General features: G+C 36.0%; 1 protein-coding gene across 2 annotated transcripts in view; it reads right to left on the bottom strand.

Moving 5' to 3' along the window:
- The window catches only part of LOC127842282 (uncharacterized protein ZK1073.1-like), a 107,426-nt gene that overhangs the window by 33,543 nt on the left and 58,138 nt on the right, over window positions 1-15,745 (bottom strand). For both annotated transcript variants that reach the window (XM_052371718.1, XM_052371719.1), the window contains exons 6-8: window positions 15,022-15,082; window positions 12,145-12,231; window positions 11,077-11,154 (exon numbers count right to left, since the gene is read on the bottom strand). In XM_052371718.1, coding sequence (XP_052227678.1) covers window positions 11,077-11,154; window positions 12,145-12,231; window positions 15,022-15,082 — 226 coding nt within the window. The remainder of the gene's footprint in view (window positions 1-11,076; window positions 11,155-12,144; window positions 12,232-15,021; window positions 15,083-15,745) is intronic.

The following is a 15,745-nucleotide window of genomic DNA, read 5'->3' as shown; positions in this document are numbered from 1 at the left end:
CTTCTCCATTACCATATCTGTCAATCTCTTTTAAATCAGGATGTTTTGATGAAAGTGGGCTCAAAACAAAACAAGAGGGCCATGATGGCCCTGAATCGCTCACCTGACTAACCAAATGCAATCCCAACCCAGATTTCATCAAGATAAACATTCTGACCAAATTTCATAAAGATTAGATGAAAACTGTGACTTCTATTGTCTACACAAGGTTTTTCTATTATTTGACCTAGTGACCTAGTTTTTGATCCCAGGTGACCCAAATACAATCCCAACCAAGATTTCATCAAGATAAACATTCTGATCAAATTTTATAAAGATTGGATGAAAACTGTGACCTCTGTTGTCTACACAAGGTTTTTCTATTATTTGACCTAGTGACCTAGTTTTTGACCACAGATGACCCAAATACAATCCCAACCCAGATTTCATCAAGATAAACATTCTGACCAAATTTCATAAAGATTGGATGAAAACTGTGACCTCTACTGTCTACACAAACAAATTGTTGACGGTTTTTCTATTATTTGACCTAGTGACCTAGTTTTTTACCTTAGATGACCCAAATACAATCCCAACCCAGATTTCATCAAGATAAACATTCTGACCAAATTTCATAAAGATTGGATGAAAACTGCGAATTCTGTTGTCTACACAAGGTTTTTCTATTATTTGACCTAGTTTTTGACCTAGTGACCGAGTTTTTGACCCCAGATGACCCAAATACAATCCCAACCAAGATTTCATCAAGATAAACATTCTGACCAAATTTCATAAAGATTGGATGAAAACTGTCACCTCTACTGTCTACACATGGTTTTTCTATTATTTGACCTAGTTTTTGACCTAGTGACCTAGTTTTTGACTCCAGATGACCCAAATACAATCCCAACCCAGATTTTATCAAGATAAACAGTCTGACCAAATTTCATAAAGATTGGATGAAAACTGCGACCTCTATTGTCTACACAAGGTTTTTCTATTATTTGACCTATTATGTGACCTAGTTTTTGACCTAGTGACCTAGTTTTTGACCCCAGATGACCCAAATACACTCCCAACCCAGATTTCATCAAGATGAACATTCTGACCAAATTGCATAAAGATTGGATGAAAACTGTGACCTCTACTGTCTACACAAACAAATTGTTGACGGATGTACGCACGCACACACATACGGACGCCGGACATCACATGGTCACATAAGCTCACCATTTCACTTCGTGACAGGTGAGCTAAAAAAGAAGACAAAACAACAACAAAAAGTTAGCGGTTTAAAAAATTACCATGCAGTGCATGGCACATTAGCGTGATTAACACGGATTGCAAATGAAAGGAAACAATTTCAGACAGAATTTGATTGTTCATTATATATTACATTTGGAATAAATATGCATGATAGTCCTGTAAATTTAGATTTCTTTGTATTTTCTGATTGATTCTCTGGAAAAAAACAACAAATGTTGTAAATGCTTTTGTAAACTGTACACAATTACTTTATTAAAAACAAGATATGTGTTTGTCAGAAACACTATGTCCCCTTTTGCGCCGCTTTGAAGCTATATATTTGACCTTTGACCTTGAAGGATGACCTTGACCTTTTACCACTCCAAATGTGCAGCTCCATGAGATACACATGCATGCCAAATATCAAGTTGCTATCTTCAATATTTCAAAAGTTATTACAAATGTTAAAGTTGGCGCAAACAAACACACAAACAAACAAACCAACAGACAGGGCAAAAACAATATGTCTCCCACTATAGTGGTGGGGGACATAAAAATATCCACACACTAACCCTGAATTTCTGTGGTACTCTTTTGATCTCAATTGAACATGTTACATTATCTCTCCGTCAAAGTAAAATGTTACAGGAATTCTAGTCAATAAGGCTAATGATCAGAAAGTGACATGGTATGTACCTCATTATCCTATAAAATTATACATGTACTTTCCATGTTTCAAGTAATAACACATTGGCAAGAAAATAGTATGTGTTAAATTAACATTTATCATAGCAATTAGGAGTTAAAAGCTTATGGTAATATTCACAAGAGATTGCCAAGCAATATTGTCCCCTACCGGTAAAACTCCACATTGTCAGATTTTTTGATTTTTTTTTACATTTGTTGCCATAGAAACCACAATTTTTGACGTAGGAACAAAATGAATTGACGTCCATAATCTCCATATTGCCATCTCTCCATGTTTCAAGTTTTATGAAACAAGAGCTGTTTGTAAAACATGCATGCCCCCAATATGGGCTCTCCGTTGTAGTGACAGCCATTGTGTGAATATGTTTTTTGTCACTGTGACCTTGACCTTTGACCTAGTGACCTGAAAATCAATAGGGGTCATCTGCGAGTCATGATCAATGTACCTATGAAGTGTAATGATCCTAGCCATAAGCGTTCTTGAGTTATCATCCGGAAACCATTTTACTATTTCGGGTCACCATGACCTTAACCTTTGACCTAGTGACCTGAAAATCAATAGAGGTCATCTGCGAGTCATGATCAATGTACATATGAAGTTTCATGATCCTAGGCATAAGCGTTCTTGAGTTATCATCCAGAAACAATTTTACTATTTCGGGTCACCGTGACCTTGACCTTTGACCTAGTGACCTCAAAATCGATAGGGGTCATCTGCGAGTCATGATCAATGTACCTATGAAGTTTCATGAGCGTAGCCATAAGCGTTCTTGAGTTATCATCCGAAAACCATTTTACTATTTCGGGTCACCGTGACCTTGACCTTTGATATAGTGACCTGAAAATCAATAGGGGTCAACTGCGAGTCATGATCAATCTAACTATGAAGTTTCATGATCCTAGGCATAAGGGTTCTTGAGTTATCATCTGGAAACATTTTACTATTTCAGGTCACCGTGACCTTGACCTTTGACCTAGTGACCTGAAAATCAATAGGGGCCATCTGCGAGTCATGATTAATGTACCTATGAAGTTTCATGATCCTAGGCATTAGCGTTCTTGAGTTATCATCCGGAAACCATTTAACTATTTCGGGTCACCGTGACCTTGACCTTTGACCTAGTGACCTGAAAATCAATAAGGGTCATCTGCCAGTCATTATCAATCTACCTATGAAGTTTCATGATCCTAGGCATAATCGTTCTTGAGTTATCATCCAAAAACCATTTAACTATTTTGGGTCACTGTGACCTTGACCTTTGACCTAGTGACCTGAAAATCAATAGGGGTCATCTGCGATTCATGATCAATGTACCTATGAAGTTTCATGATCCTAGGCATAAGCGTTCTTGAGTTATCATCCGGAAACCATTTTACTATTTCAGGTCATCGTGACCTTGACCTTTGACCTAGTGACCTCAAAATCAATAGGGGTCATCTGCGAGTCATGATCAATGTACCTATGAAGTTTCATGATCCTAGGCCTAAGCGTTCTTGAGTTATCATCCAGAAACCATCTGGTGGACAGACATACGGACGGACGGACCAACATGAGCAAAACAATATACCCCCTCTTCTTCGAAGGGGGCATAAAAATATGAAGAACTTTTAAAGTTATCGCAGGATCCAGCAAAGTGTGACCGACTGACAAACAGACTGACACACAGAGCGTAAACCATAAGTCCCCTCCGGTTTCACCGGTAGGGGACAAAAATCTGATCAGGAGAAGGGCAAAAGGTACCATTACAGAGAGTGAGTTTTGGGTTATATTAAATGGAAAGGGTATTGAACTGCTTTAATACAGTGGAAACCCTCTAAACCGGGTCCTCTATATACCGGAATCCTTTCTAAATGGGACAAATTGTCCGGCTCCAATTTTTTCCCTATATAACCGTGCGTAAAATATCTCCTCAAGACCGGAATCCCCTCAATGCCGAAAAATGGTAATTCTTTGGATCAAAATTGGGTCATTCCATACCTAATTGTACCTCACTTAATCGGTGGGGACCAGTGTATTGCACCTCAGACCTAGAGTCAAAAACGTGTGAATAGAGGATTCAAGACGCGAGAAATCAATAAAGGTGTTCGCAAATTTTGCTGTTAAAAATCGCAAAATAATTTAACGAGACCTTGCCTGTGATGTACATATCTGTCAATAGAAGTGATAATACTGATTATAATTACTGATAACAAAATAGGTTTTTTTAGTGTGTTTTATTTTCGATGTAGTAAGTCATGCTAAATTTTAATAAGCTTACTGCTATCTAATTTTGAATTGTTTATTATAATTGCTAATTAAGTGTCATATTGAATGATGATTTGCAGAGTTCTTGAAGAAGTTCAATTTAGATATTAATTTAGATTTTCGACTTGGCAATTAAGATAACAAAGACTAACAAGAGCACCGCCTTGCAGGTGCAGACCGCTCATCTATTTTTCTTTTTAAAGGTGTAGGGACCTATCTCAATTTCAATCACAAAGGAGGGAGGGGTGGAGTGGAGAGGGGTGTATAGTGTGGGGGTGTGGTCATTTATTACATTATCTCCCAAAAATGCCAAAAATATGCCCCAAAAATGCAAAAAAAATATATATATATTTTTTTTTGGGGGGGGGGATTCTTGGGTGGGATGGTTGGACGGTATTTCAAAAATAAAATAATAAAAATAAATATTTGTGTTTTTTTAACCATGTTTGAAAAAAACAAGAGATGAGTTTGTCAGAAACACAATGCCCCCTATTGCGCCGCTTTGAAAAATTTAATTGTTATTTGTTTAACCTTTGACCTTGAAGGATAACCTTGACCTTGAACTTCCACCACTCAAAATGTGCAGCTTTATGAGAAGGCCGCTTTGAAATATTATTTTTTTTACCTCTGACCTTGAAGGATGACCTTGACCTTGAAGGATGACCTTGAACCTACACCACTCAAAATGTGCAGCTTCATGATAACGCCGCTTTGAAATAATAAAAAAATTGACCTTGAAGGATGACCTTGACCTTGAAGAATGAACTTGACCTTGAACTTCCACCACTCAAAATGTGCAGCTTCATGAGAACGCCGCTTTGAATTTTTATTTTTAAAAATGACCTTTGACCTTGAAGGATGACCTTGACCTTGAAGGATGACCTTGACCTTGAACTTCCACTACTCAAAATGTGCAGCTTCATGAGAACGCCGCTTTGAAATTTTATATGTATTTTTTTTTACCTTGAAGGATGACCTTGACCTTGAACTTCCACCACTCAAAATGTGCAGCTTCATGATAAGGTCGCTATGAATTTTTTTAAATTTTGTTTGACCATTGACCTTGAAGGATGACCTTGACCTTGAACCTACACCACTCAAAATGTGCAGCTTCATGATAACGCCGCTTTGATTTTTTTTTTTTGATCTTTGACCTTGATGGATGACCTTGACCTTGAAGAATGACCTTGACCTTAAACTTCCACCACTCAAAATGTGCAGCTTCATGATAATGCTGCTTTGAAATTTTTTATTTGTTTTTTGACCTTTGACCTTGAAGGATGACCTTGACCTTCAAGGATGACCTTGAACTTCCACCACTCAAAATGTGCAGCTTCATGAGAACGCCGCTTTGAATTTTTATTTTTATTTTACCTTGAAGGATGACCTTGACCTTGAACTTCCACCCATTCAAAATGTGCAGCTTCATGAGATACACATGCATGCCAAATATCAAGTTGCTATCTTTAATATTAAAAAAGTTATGGCCAATGTTAAAGTTTTCGGACGGATAGACGCCATTTATTTGACATTTGACCTTGAAGGATGACCTTCACCTTTAACCACTCAAAATGTTCAGCTCCATGAGATACACATGCATGCCAAAGAGTTATGCAACTTGTCCTTTACTGTCCCCTTATGATAGTTTGCGAGTGTTCCAAGTATGAAAGCAATATCTATGATACTTTAGGGGTAAAGTGGGCCAAAACACAAAACTTAACCAAATTTTCAAGTATAAAGGGCCCATAATTCCGTCTAAATGCCAGTCAGAGTTACATGACTTTGCCTGCACAGTCCCCTTACGATAGTTAGTAAGTGTTGCAAGTATGAAAGCAATGGCTTTTCAAATATAAAATTGCTAGCTTCAATATTGCAGAAGTGACATTACATGAGCAATTTAACCCATATATTTAACCTTGAAGGATGACCTTGACCTTGACCTTTCACCACTCAAAATGTGCAGCTCCATGAGATTCACATGCATGCCAAATATCAAGTTGCTATCTTCAATATTGCAAAAGTATTCATAAAATAAGGGATTTGGGCCACATATATTTGACCTCTGACCTTGAAGGATGACCTTGACCTTTCACCACTCAAAATGTGCAGCTCCATGAGAAACACATGCATGCCAAATATCAAGTTGCTATCTTCAATATTGCAAAAGTATATATAAAATGAGCGATTTTGGCCACATATATTTGACCTCTGACCTTGAAGGATGACCTTGACCTTTCACCACTCAAAATGTGCAGCTCCATGAGATACACATGCATGCCAAATATCAAGTTGCTATATTCAATATAGCAAAAGTTATTGCAAAATGTTAAAGTTGGCGCAAACCATCCAACCAACAGACCAACCAACCAACAGACCAACCAACAGACCAACCAACAGACAGGGCAAAAACAATATGTCCCCCACTACTATAGTGGGGGACATAAAAAGGGCACATAATTCTGTCAAAATGCCAGTCAGAGTTACATTACTTTGCCTGCACAGTCCCCTTATGATAGTTAGTAAGTGTTGCAAGTATGAAAGCAATAGCTTTGATACTTAAGGAATAAAATGGACTTAAACACAAAACTTAACCAAAATTTTCAATTTTCTAAGTATAAAAAGGGCACATAATTCTGTCAAAATGCAAGCCAGAATTATCTAACTTTGCCTGCCCAGTCCTCTCATAATAGTAAGTAAGTGTACCAAGTTTGAATGCAATAGCATTGATACTTTATGAGAAAAGTGTATCTAAACGCAAAACTTAACCGGACGCCGACACTGACGCCGACGCCAAGGAGATGACAATAGCTCATAATTTTTTTTCAAAAAATAGATGAGCTAAAAATGCCCAAACATCCTCCTAAGCAAAGGCGCGTGGAAATGTCTCTAGAAGACAAAATCAAACAGATCAAAGAGTCAGAGATGTTGCCTAAACCTACACTCAAGATGCTGCACTATTAATGCATGTTATATATAAACTATTAAAATTTGTTGAAAGTATGTCAGGGCTTAACACTAACTTTGTTTTCAACTAGCCTATTCGGGCTAGTAAATGCAGAACCTACTAGCCCTGACCAATCTTTCATGTGCCCTGACCCAAATATTATCAAAACCTTTATATTTATCATTCAACTTGTATTTTCTTGTGCGTGGAGATGCGCAATTATGATTCAATCATTCTTATTAGCTTGCCTTACTAATGCTAATAAATTCAATATTCATCTACTTAAGACCTCTGTTTGTAATCTTCACGCCATTTCTGGAGAAATTTCCTTGTTTTTTTTTCCTTTATACTTTCTATTACTTTCCTCCTTCCCTTTTCTTTTCTTATCCGAGGAATCCCCATCCCCACCCGTAAAGCCAAACTTAAACAACGACATGAATGTTAAAACCTTTTTTACATACCGTACATTCGCGGCCATAAGTCTACCTCGGCCATAAGTCGAGGGGTATAATGTGGCTAGAAAAACTTGGTTTTTTGCCTTGACTCTGCCATAAGTCGGGGGGTAAATTTCCTTAATATCTCGGACATGTTTAAGTGACGTTTTAGTCATGGTTCTGAGGGCTTTTGTACTGGCAGTTGACATTTTTTGGGATATTAATAATAAGAATATATTTAAAACGATACATTCAACGTTTCAATTACTAATTATCACGAAAAATATATTTTATTGTTCAAAATCATAATAACATATCATTCATTATTTCGAACTTAATATATATTTCACAAATTAAAATTATTATCCCATTTAATGTAATAACTTTCAGCGTTAATATTATGAGCAGATGTTTTTGTATTCAAATGTTAGTGCTATTGATGTGAAAATTCTGTAAAATCTTGAACGCAGAAATTCATTATATGGTCAAAATAATTGTAACTTGCTCTCAAATAATCAACAACGCTTTTGCCATTATGCGTGAAACACGTGAATTTACCAACACTCGCATCGCTCGCTATTCGACATACGTATTCGTAAATCACGAGATACCCGAGGAATATTTTCTGCATTCTGGAAAAACGTCTTATCTAATAATACTTAGCAGATAATCGAAAGTAATTGTGTATTTAATATGTCCAATTACACTTTTTAATAATCCAGGGTGAGTGCGTAATATTATTATAATCAAACAATGAATGAAATCTTCACTCAGATAAGATCTATTTATTTACGAAACGATTATGCATTAATTGTGGGACAGTTGTGAATAAATCAACGAAACCACACCTTCATCCAATCAAAAAATATACCATGTGAAGTTGAACAATAGCGATTGGTTAAAGGCGTATCCAACGATCGAGTAATTATTTTTGATTGGTCAGAAGTAGTTTGTAGCAGAACCGTTGTGCATATCATTAACGGATAACTATTTTAGGCGTAACGCAATAAAGACAAATGATCGAAAGGATGCCAACACTACACTTTACACTTTGATTTTAGTCAAAAGGCCGAGAAGCGATAATTGGTGGCATAAAGACACCTGCACCTGTTGACAGTTTGTATTTACACGGATTAACTTTAAATGGGTACAAGTGTCAGCAGTCGATTTTCTATTGTTCTTAGCAGACAACGGACGATGTATCGATAGACAAATTGCTATGTATAATTTTCGCCACTTTACTGTATGTCACAAATGTTTAATATTTTCGTAGTTATTTTTACATGTTTTTATTTGGACTTATTACGAAGATTAATGAATTCAAAAACCAATGTAAACATGAGTATTTTTTTATCGGCGGACATTTAAGTAAAAGACGAGTCGGCCTTACTGTAAACAGTCATCATTCCTCCGCTTCGGAGATTTATTACTTTAAAAAAAAACGGCACAGAAATATGTTTTTTTATTTTTATTTAGTACCTCATCCATAAGTCGAGTTGACTTTTAAAGTCAATTTTAGGAGCGTTTTTAGGTCGACTTATGGCCGCAAATTTACTGTAGATTGCCGCGGTTGCCATATGACGACAAATGGTAAGTGAATTTTAGGTGTCGCAAAATAACGTGTTACGGTAGTCGTAACAATTGTACAGGGTTAACTCTCTACTAAAAGCCGGGATCAACATTTAATATTAGTTTTGCTAATTGAATTGCGTAAAAAAGATTGTCAAAACACTTCTAATCGATCGAAGAAATTAAAATTATTTAAAATGGGTAAATAACTAATAATTTTATAGTAACTTTGTGTTAATGTCGAGTTTTATACCTTCATTGATCCCGGACGATCCTGGGCGATCCTAGCTTTTAGTTTAAAACGTATTTTTATCGAGAAAACACGTCACTTGAGCAAACCAATCAAAACCCGTATCTAGCGGAATTCTGTTTAAAAATAGGTACTGACGTGTTTTACCAGGAAAACCGCAGGAGATTTTCTGAATTGTCGGCCTCTTTTTGATTGCAATCAGGGGGTTCCAAATATATTTTGAGATACGATCTGTTTGTTGTCTCCTACTTCACTCTGGGATTTAATTGTCATCTGATCATACTGTATTAAGATTTCTGCATCTTTGAAAAGCTTATTTAAAACACAGTTTATTGATATAGAACACATAATCCCGCCCAAAATACACACGACCGGTCGGGCATGTTCCTAGGACATTGGCTAGCCCAGACCTAGGTACAGGCAGTGAATGTCGTTCGGACGTGCCTTAGTGTTAAGCCCTGTATGTGTTTTTCCACATTAGGCTTTGTAATTGACCTGAAAGTAAATTAGTCAACTTCCCCTCTCAAAACCGGAATTTCCTCTCAGTCCCGGGGTTGTCCGGTTTAGAGGGGTTCCACTGTACAATGGTTAAAAATTGTATAATATTTGAATGAAAGTTTTATTAGTAAAGAAAAATACTAAGTTTTTAAATTGCTGTTGTTTTAAAACAAATTATTATGTATATTTACCTGCAATTCTGCTAAATACTTTTATATAAAGTTTCAAGTTAACTAACAGCGTATAAAACCTACAACTTTTAGGTTATACAATCTTTTTTTCAATGTTTAGCCTGTAGGAAAAATAGTTAATGTACACATACCTTCTAACAACTATAATAACAAATATATTAAGCAAATAACCGAAGAAATTCATTTTTTTTTACAAACAAAAATATCACATGCTAAACATGGGGAAATGCAACAAAAATCAACATATAAAAGTAACAATCAGCAATCTACAAAATGTTCTGTGTCTTTGTATGCATATGCATGATATTTTTGCAATCAACTATATACCGTAATTAATATGCTTTTGATGCTATTTTAATATCAAACGATGCATAATATCTTTAAACCTCAAAAACTTTATAATTAATCCAAGACAATACATACAAGGGCCCAGTATCATAAACGTTCTCAATTTGTTTGCTCAGCTCAAAAAATGAGATCTGAATGTTTGCTCAGCTCAAAAAATGAGATCTGATTGACAAGGGCAAAGTATCATGAGCATTCTCAATATGTTTCCTCAGCTCAAAAAATGATATATGAGTATCCACTTAGCTGAGTATTGGGCATATCAATCAGCTCAAAAACTGTCTCACACCTAAGCTATAAGAATATGCACATATTCCTCCTGAAATATTATGTTGAGTTGAACTCAAAGCTCAAAAAAGTTTTCTTATCCCTTTCCTGCTCAGAGGCAAAGTGAAAATTGCTATATGCAAACAGCATAAAACCAGAACAGCCTGCAAGTAGTTTGCAGTCTGTTCAGGTTTTATGCTTTTTGCTGCTCATCAGTATCTAAGGGTTGAAATGAAGCCTTTAAAACTTGAATCTGGTAAGAAAAGTCTAAGGTTGAATTTAACTTGCTAAGAGACTAAAAACACGTCCAAATACGTATCTAAGTGGGGAAGGGTTAAGTTTGTTTGTGATACTAGGCCCAGAGTTAGGGGGAATCAGAAAGAGGGCCAAGTGCAACTTACAGATCCAAATCTGTGCAGGACAAGGTATGACTCCGCTGATGGGTTCATGCCAATGTGGTCCAGCTTCCAACCCAGGATCTGAAACCGTCAAGGTATCAAATGTCAAGGACATAGCATTGGAATATTCAAATGTGTGTATCAATTGAGCTGCAACACTTTTCTTTTAAAGTGATAAATGGGCTATTCAGTTAAAGATTCTACTGTATTGTGATTCATGTTTATAAACTTTCTATCAATGCATTTCTTTGTACAATTTTTTTTTACTTTTCTGAATAAGATTCTTTTAAGATATACAAATTCCAGCCTGGGTTTAAACAACAATCCTTTTTCTCACCGAGAGCTTGTATTAAGGTTTTTAAAAGACATTTCATTCACAGGGCTCAAAACTTTCTGTGGCAAAAAATCTAGCCAAATGGAATTTTTTTTAGACAAATTTTAGAAACTGTAGCCAAAGTTTTAGCCAAGAATTACTTAGCCAAGAATTTAGCCAAGAATTACTGTACTTGTTTGTTTAAAATCGAGATATTTGTTAAAAACATGTATCATAAAATTATGTTTTGTCTTAGATAATAAATCACATCATTTCAGTGCTTAATATATTTCCTTCAATATATTTTAAGAACATTTTTATTTATTCACAGTTATTATGGACCATATCAGAAAAGAAACGCATTTGCAGATTTCAATATCTTTTGTAAAAAAATTACAGTTAACACAATAGTTCAGTAGAACCGCTTAATTTGTTGTCACAAGTCCCAACACTAAATTAGTTTTGTCCAGATTTTCTGTCAATCAATATACAGTAAATATGTGTTTCAATAATGGCTTTTGTAAACAACCATAACGACCATAACAATAAAGATACAGCATGCTTGAATGAAATAATTTTTAGGAAAATGTCAATTCAAAACATTTGCTATATAATTTTTTTTAATGAAGTACGTAAATAAAACAATGTTCTCTGCACAAAGTTTGGTCGCTCATCTGAGACCTTATTCCAACTCTTAGTCAAAGACACCCTGATTGTCCCTTTCACTTTGACCCCCAAACACCAGCCGTGTGTAGTACCTTATCCTTGAGTGACTCCATGAATCCTGCTGTGGTTCCCGTACAGTGGATCAGACACACCCCTAGGACACGGTTAGGCTGGGCCATCTGTGGGGGAGATAAAGATTCATGAACATTAAAATGAGACACACACCCAGGACACCGTTAGGCTGGGCCATCTTGGGGGAGATAAAGATTCATGAGCATTAACCCATGTATGCCTCGTGGACTCTCCCATCCTTCTAAATTGGATTAATTTATTTCCAACATTAGGGAAGTCTAGTATAATTATTTTTATATTTAGAATATTTCTTACAGAAATTCCTTTAAGCAAATAGCGCAGACTCTGATGAGACGCCCCATTATACGGCGTCTCATCTGGATCTACGCTGTTTGCCAAGGCCTTTTTTCTAGACGCTAGGCATAAATGGTTTAAAATGAGCCTCGTTCTGGGTAAACTGGGCTAAACACATGTGCATAAAGTGCCTCTGCACAGGCTAATCTGGGACAACCCTTTGCGCCTAAACAGATTTTTGTTAAGAAGAGACTTTCTTTAAACAAACAACTCCATTAAAACCGGAAGTGTTGTCCCTGATAAGCCTGTGTGGACTGCACAGGCAAATCTGAGATAACACTTTATTCGCATGCATTAAGCCCAGTTTTACCCAGAAAGCAGTGTTCTCCAGAAAAATTTGAGAAGCCAGTTATTTTCAAAGAAGCCGGCGACTAAGCAATAAAACAGTTGTATTTGCACCATTCAATTTATATTTTGGGTAAAGTAGCCAGCATCTAGATTGAATGTAGCAGGTGAAAACGCCGGCTATCGCTGCTTCCGGAGAACACTGCCCAGAAAGTGGCTTAAAATGATGGCTGAAAACAATTAGATGTGCCCTGGAAAGCTACAGGTTTTATGTATGTGCATTAAGAGCCTGTTAAGTTTTTACACATTCTAATCTTCTTCAAGTAGGGTATTCTGGAAAAGAAGCATTGTTGTTCACAATAAGCCTGTGTCAACTGCATAAAGCCAATGCTGTAATTTTTAGGCCTGCACGATTGTGACTCGTAATGACCCGTCAATAACATGCAGTGATATACAAACTTTGTCTTCTGCCAAGGAGAAAATAAACTGTTAACTAGAAACAATGTAATTACAATGAAGTGAAGAAGTATTTATTACGAGGCAACATATAACAATTATATAAAGGTATTGAATCTGATATAAAATAAATATTGGGCTGTAATTAAGCCTTTGGTGTAATGAATTAAAATATTGGCTGCAATTATAATAAACCTACAGTAAATTGCTTTTTAAACTGGGCTCCAGACAAGTACTGCCTTGTATGTAATGCGCTCACAACTGAGCCAAATGCTACTTAATTGTATTCATAATATAATTAATTATAATATTAACTGTATTAACAAAAATAACTGTATTAATAAAAAAATATATAATCAAGAGCTGTGTTCGTCAGAAACACAATGCCCCCTATTGCGCCGCTTTGAAGATTTTATTTTTTTTTGACCTTTGACCTTGAAGGATGACCTTGACCTTGAACTTCCACCGCTCAAAATGTGCAGCTTCATGAGAATGCCGCTTTGAATTATTATTTTTGACCTTTGACCTTGAAGGATGACCTTGACCTTGAACTTCCACCACTCAAAATGTGCAGCTTCGTAAGATACACGTGCATGCCAAATATCAAGTTTCTATCTTCAATAATGCAAAAGTTATGGCCAACGTTAATTTTTTTTTCGGACAGACGGACAGACTGACATACACACATACTGACGGACAGTTCAACTGCTATATGCCACCCTACCAGGGGCATAAAAAAATTACACATAGAGCGAGCAACTATAAAACAAACCATCCCTTTGTGTCAAGACTTAATTGGGTGAACAAACAATATAATTAGCAAAATATCATGTTTTCCAGAATTTAGACACCTATCATTCATACTTCTTTAGCAATCAATATGAACAGAAGCACTCGACTGGCTTTACTCAAATGCATTCTAGCAGCCCCCCTGTCTCATGAACTTTCAAGGATAAACTGGAATTGGAAAAACATCCTGACTACAATGACAACAGGACTGATAAAGCTTGTAAGTTTGCTGATGAAATATGGCCAAAACAAGAACCAAAAAGACAAAATGATCAATCATCAGTAACAGCTTGCTATTAGATCTTAGGAAACAGCAAATCATGCAATTTCTGTTTTCTCTGTTAATATATGCAACAAGAAGAAGAACTTTCCAATGGAATGATTTTTTTTTCATTCATACTAAAGGCAAGTAAATAAGTATTGTGGATTTGCTGAAGTACTGAGACAAAATGCTTCATTTCGGGTTAACCAAGGCTTTTGACCTTCTGAATACAACTTAGTCAAACAGTGGGTCAAAGGCAAGGTCAAAGTGAGGTCAGGTGATGTGGGTGTGTTGAAAGGGGTCATAGACACTTTCCATGCAGGTATCAAACCCTTGTAAGAAGTGCTTGTTATGTTATACGAAATGTGTCATTGGGGTTAACCTGGTAAGGACAGAAGAGCCAATCAATGTCTCAGCGTGGGGGAAGCATCTGTTTTGATCTAAAAAAGTAACCATCAACTAGACCAGAAACAAACAATTATACAAATGGCTTCTAAAACCTCATATTGGCAACTAAATTCTCAAATTAGCTATAAAATTTTTGAAAATTATTTTAAAAATAATTAAGACATAATGTCAATAATTTGACATTTTCTGAGCAAACATTGTTACTAACAAGCATTTTGGCTACTAATAAATATTTCTAAGCTTCACTTATATTCATGAAATTTTCTATTTCAATGGTGAAACTCAGCTAAAAAGAGTGTGAAACAGAGTTGGAAGCGTGGTAAACAGAGGCTCAGGTACTTACAGCAAAGCGTGCCAGGATGTTGGCTCCTGCACCCTCTCCAAGCCCTACCACATTCTTCACACTGAATTGACAAACAATACTGGCTACCATAGCGGGCCTGTTTCAATTGACAAACAATACTGGCTACCATAGCGGGCCTGTTTCAGCAACGTATTCTTTAACTTAGTCCTTTACCACTTAGATATGCATTTAGAACAGTTTGTAATCCCTTACACAATTAAATTAAATTTCCAACCTTCAGATACATGTACTTATGAGCAGCGAACAGCATAAGACCTGTAACGCCTTTGAGTTACATGTACTTGCAGGCTGTTCTGGTTTTATGCTGTTGCGTACAGCCATTTTCACTTTTTCCTCAGAAGGAAAAGTTTAATGAGTCTAACAATTGGTTCATAAAAATGATTATGTTTAAAAATATTAAACATTCGAACATAATATGAACATTACATAGTTTAAGTCAGTACTAAACAAGTCAGAAACTTGTATTATTAAGAAATCATCACTTAAATCTCAATATATCATGAAAAGGCTAACACAATCTTTATTCTATAGACTACCTTAATGCAAGAATCCTAGTATAAGCAAAACAGCATTGCAATTATAGAAATATTACACATAAAACAGCATCAGATTTATAGTACAACAACATCCACTTAAAGACCATCTCAATTTTAAGACCACAGCGCTAATGCTGATACTTTTTTAAAGACCTGATTTCTTACCT

Source organism: Dreissena polymorpha, chromosome 8 (assembly GCF_020536995.1).
Source record: "Dreissena polymorpha isolate Duluth1 chromosome 8, UMN_Dpol_1.0, whole genome shotgun sequence".
Classification (NCBI taxonomy): Eukaryota; Metazoa; Mollusca; class Bivalvia; order Myida; family Dreissenidae; genus Dreissena; species Dreissena polymorpha.
This window is presented reverse-complemented; position numbering and strand designations above follow the sequence as displayed.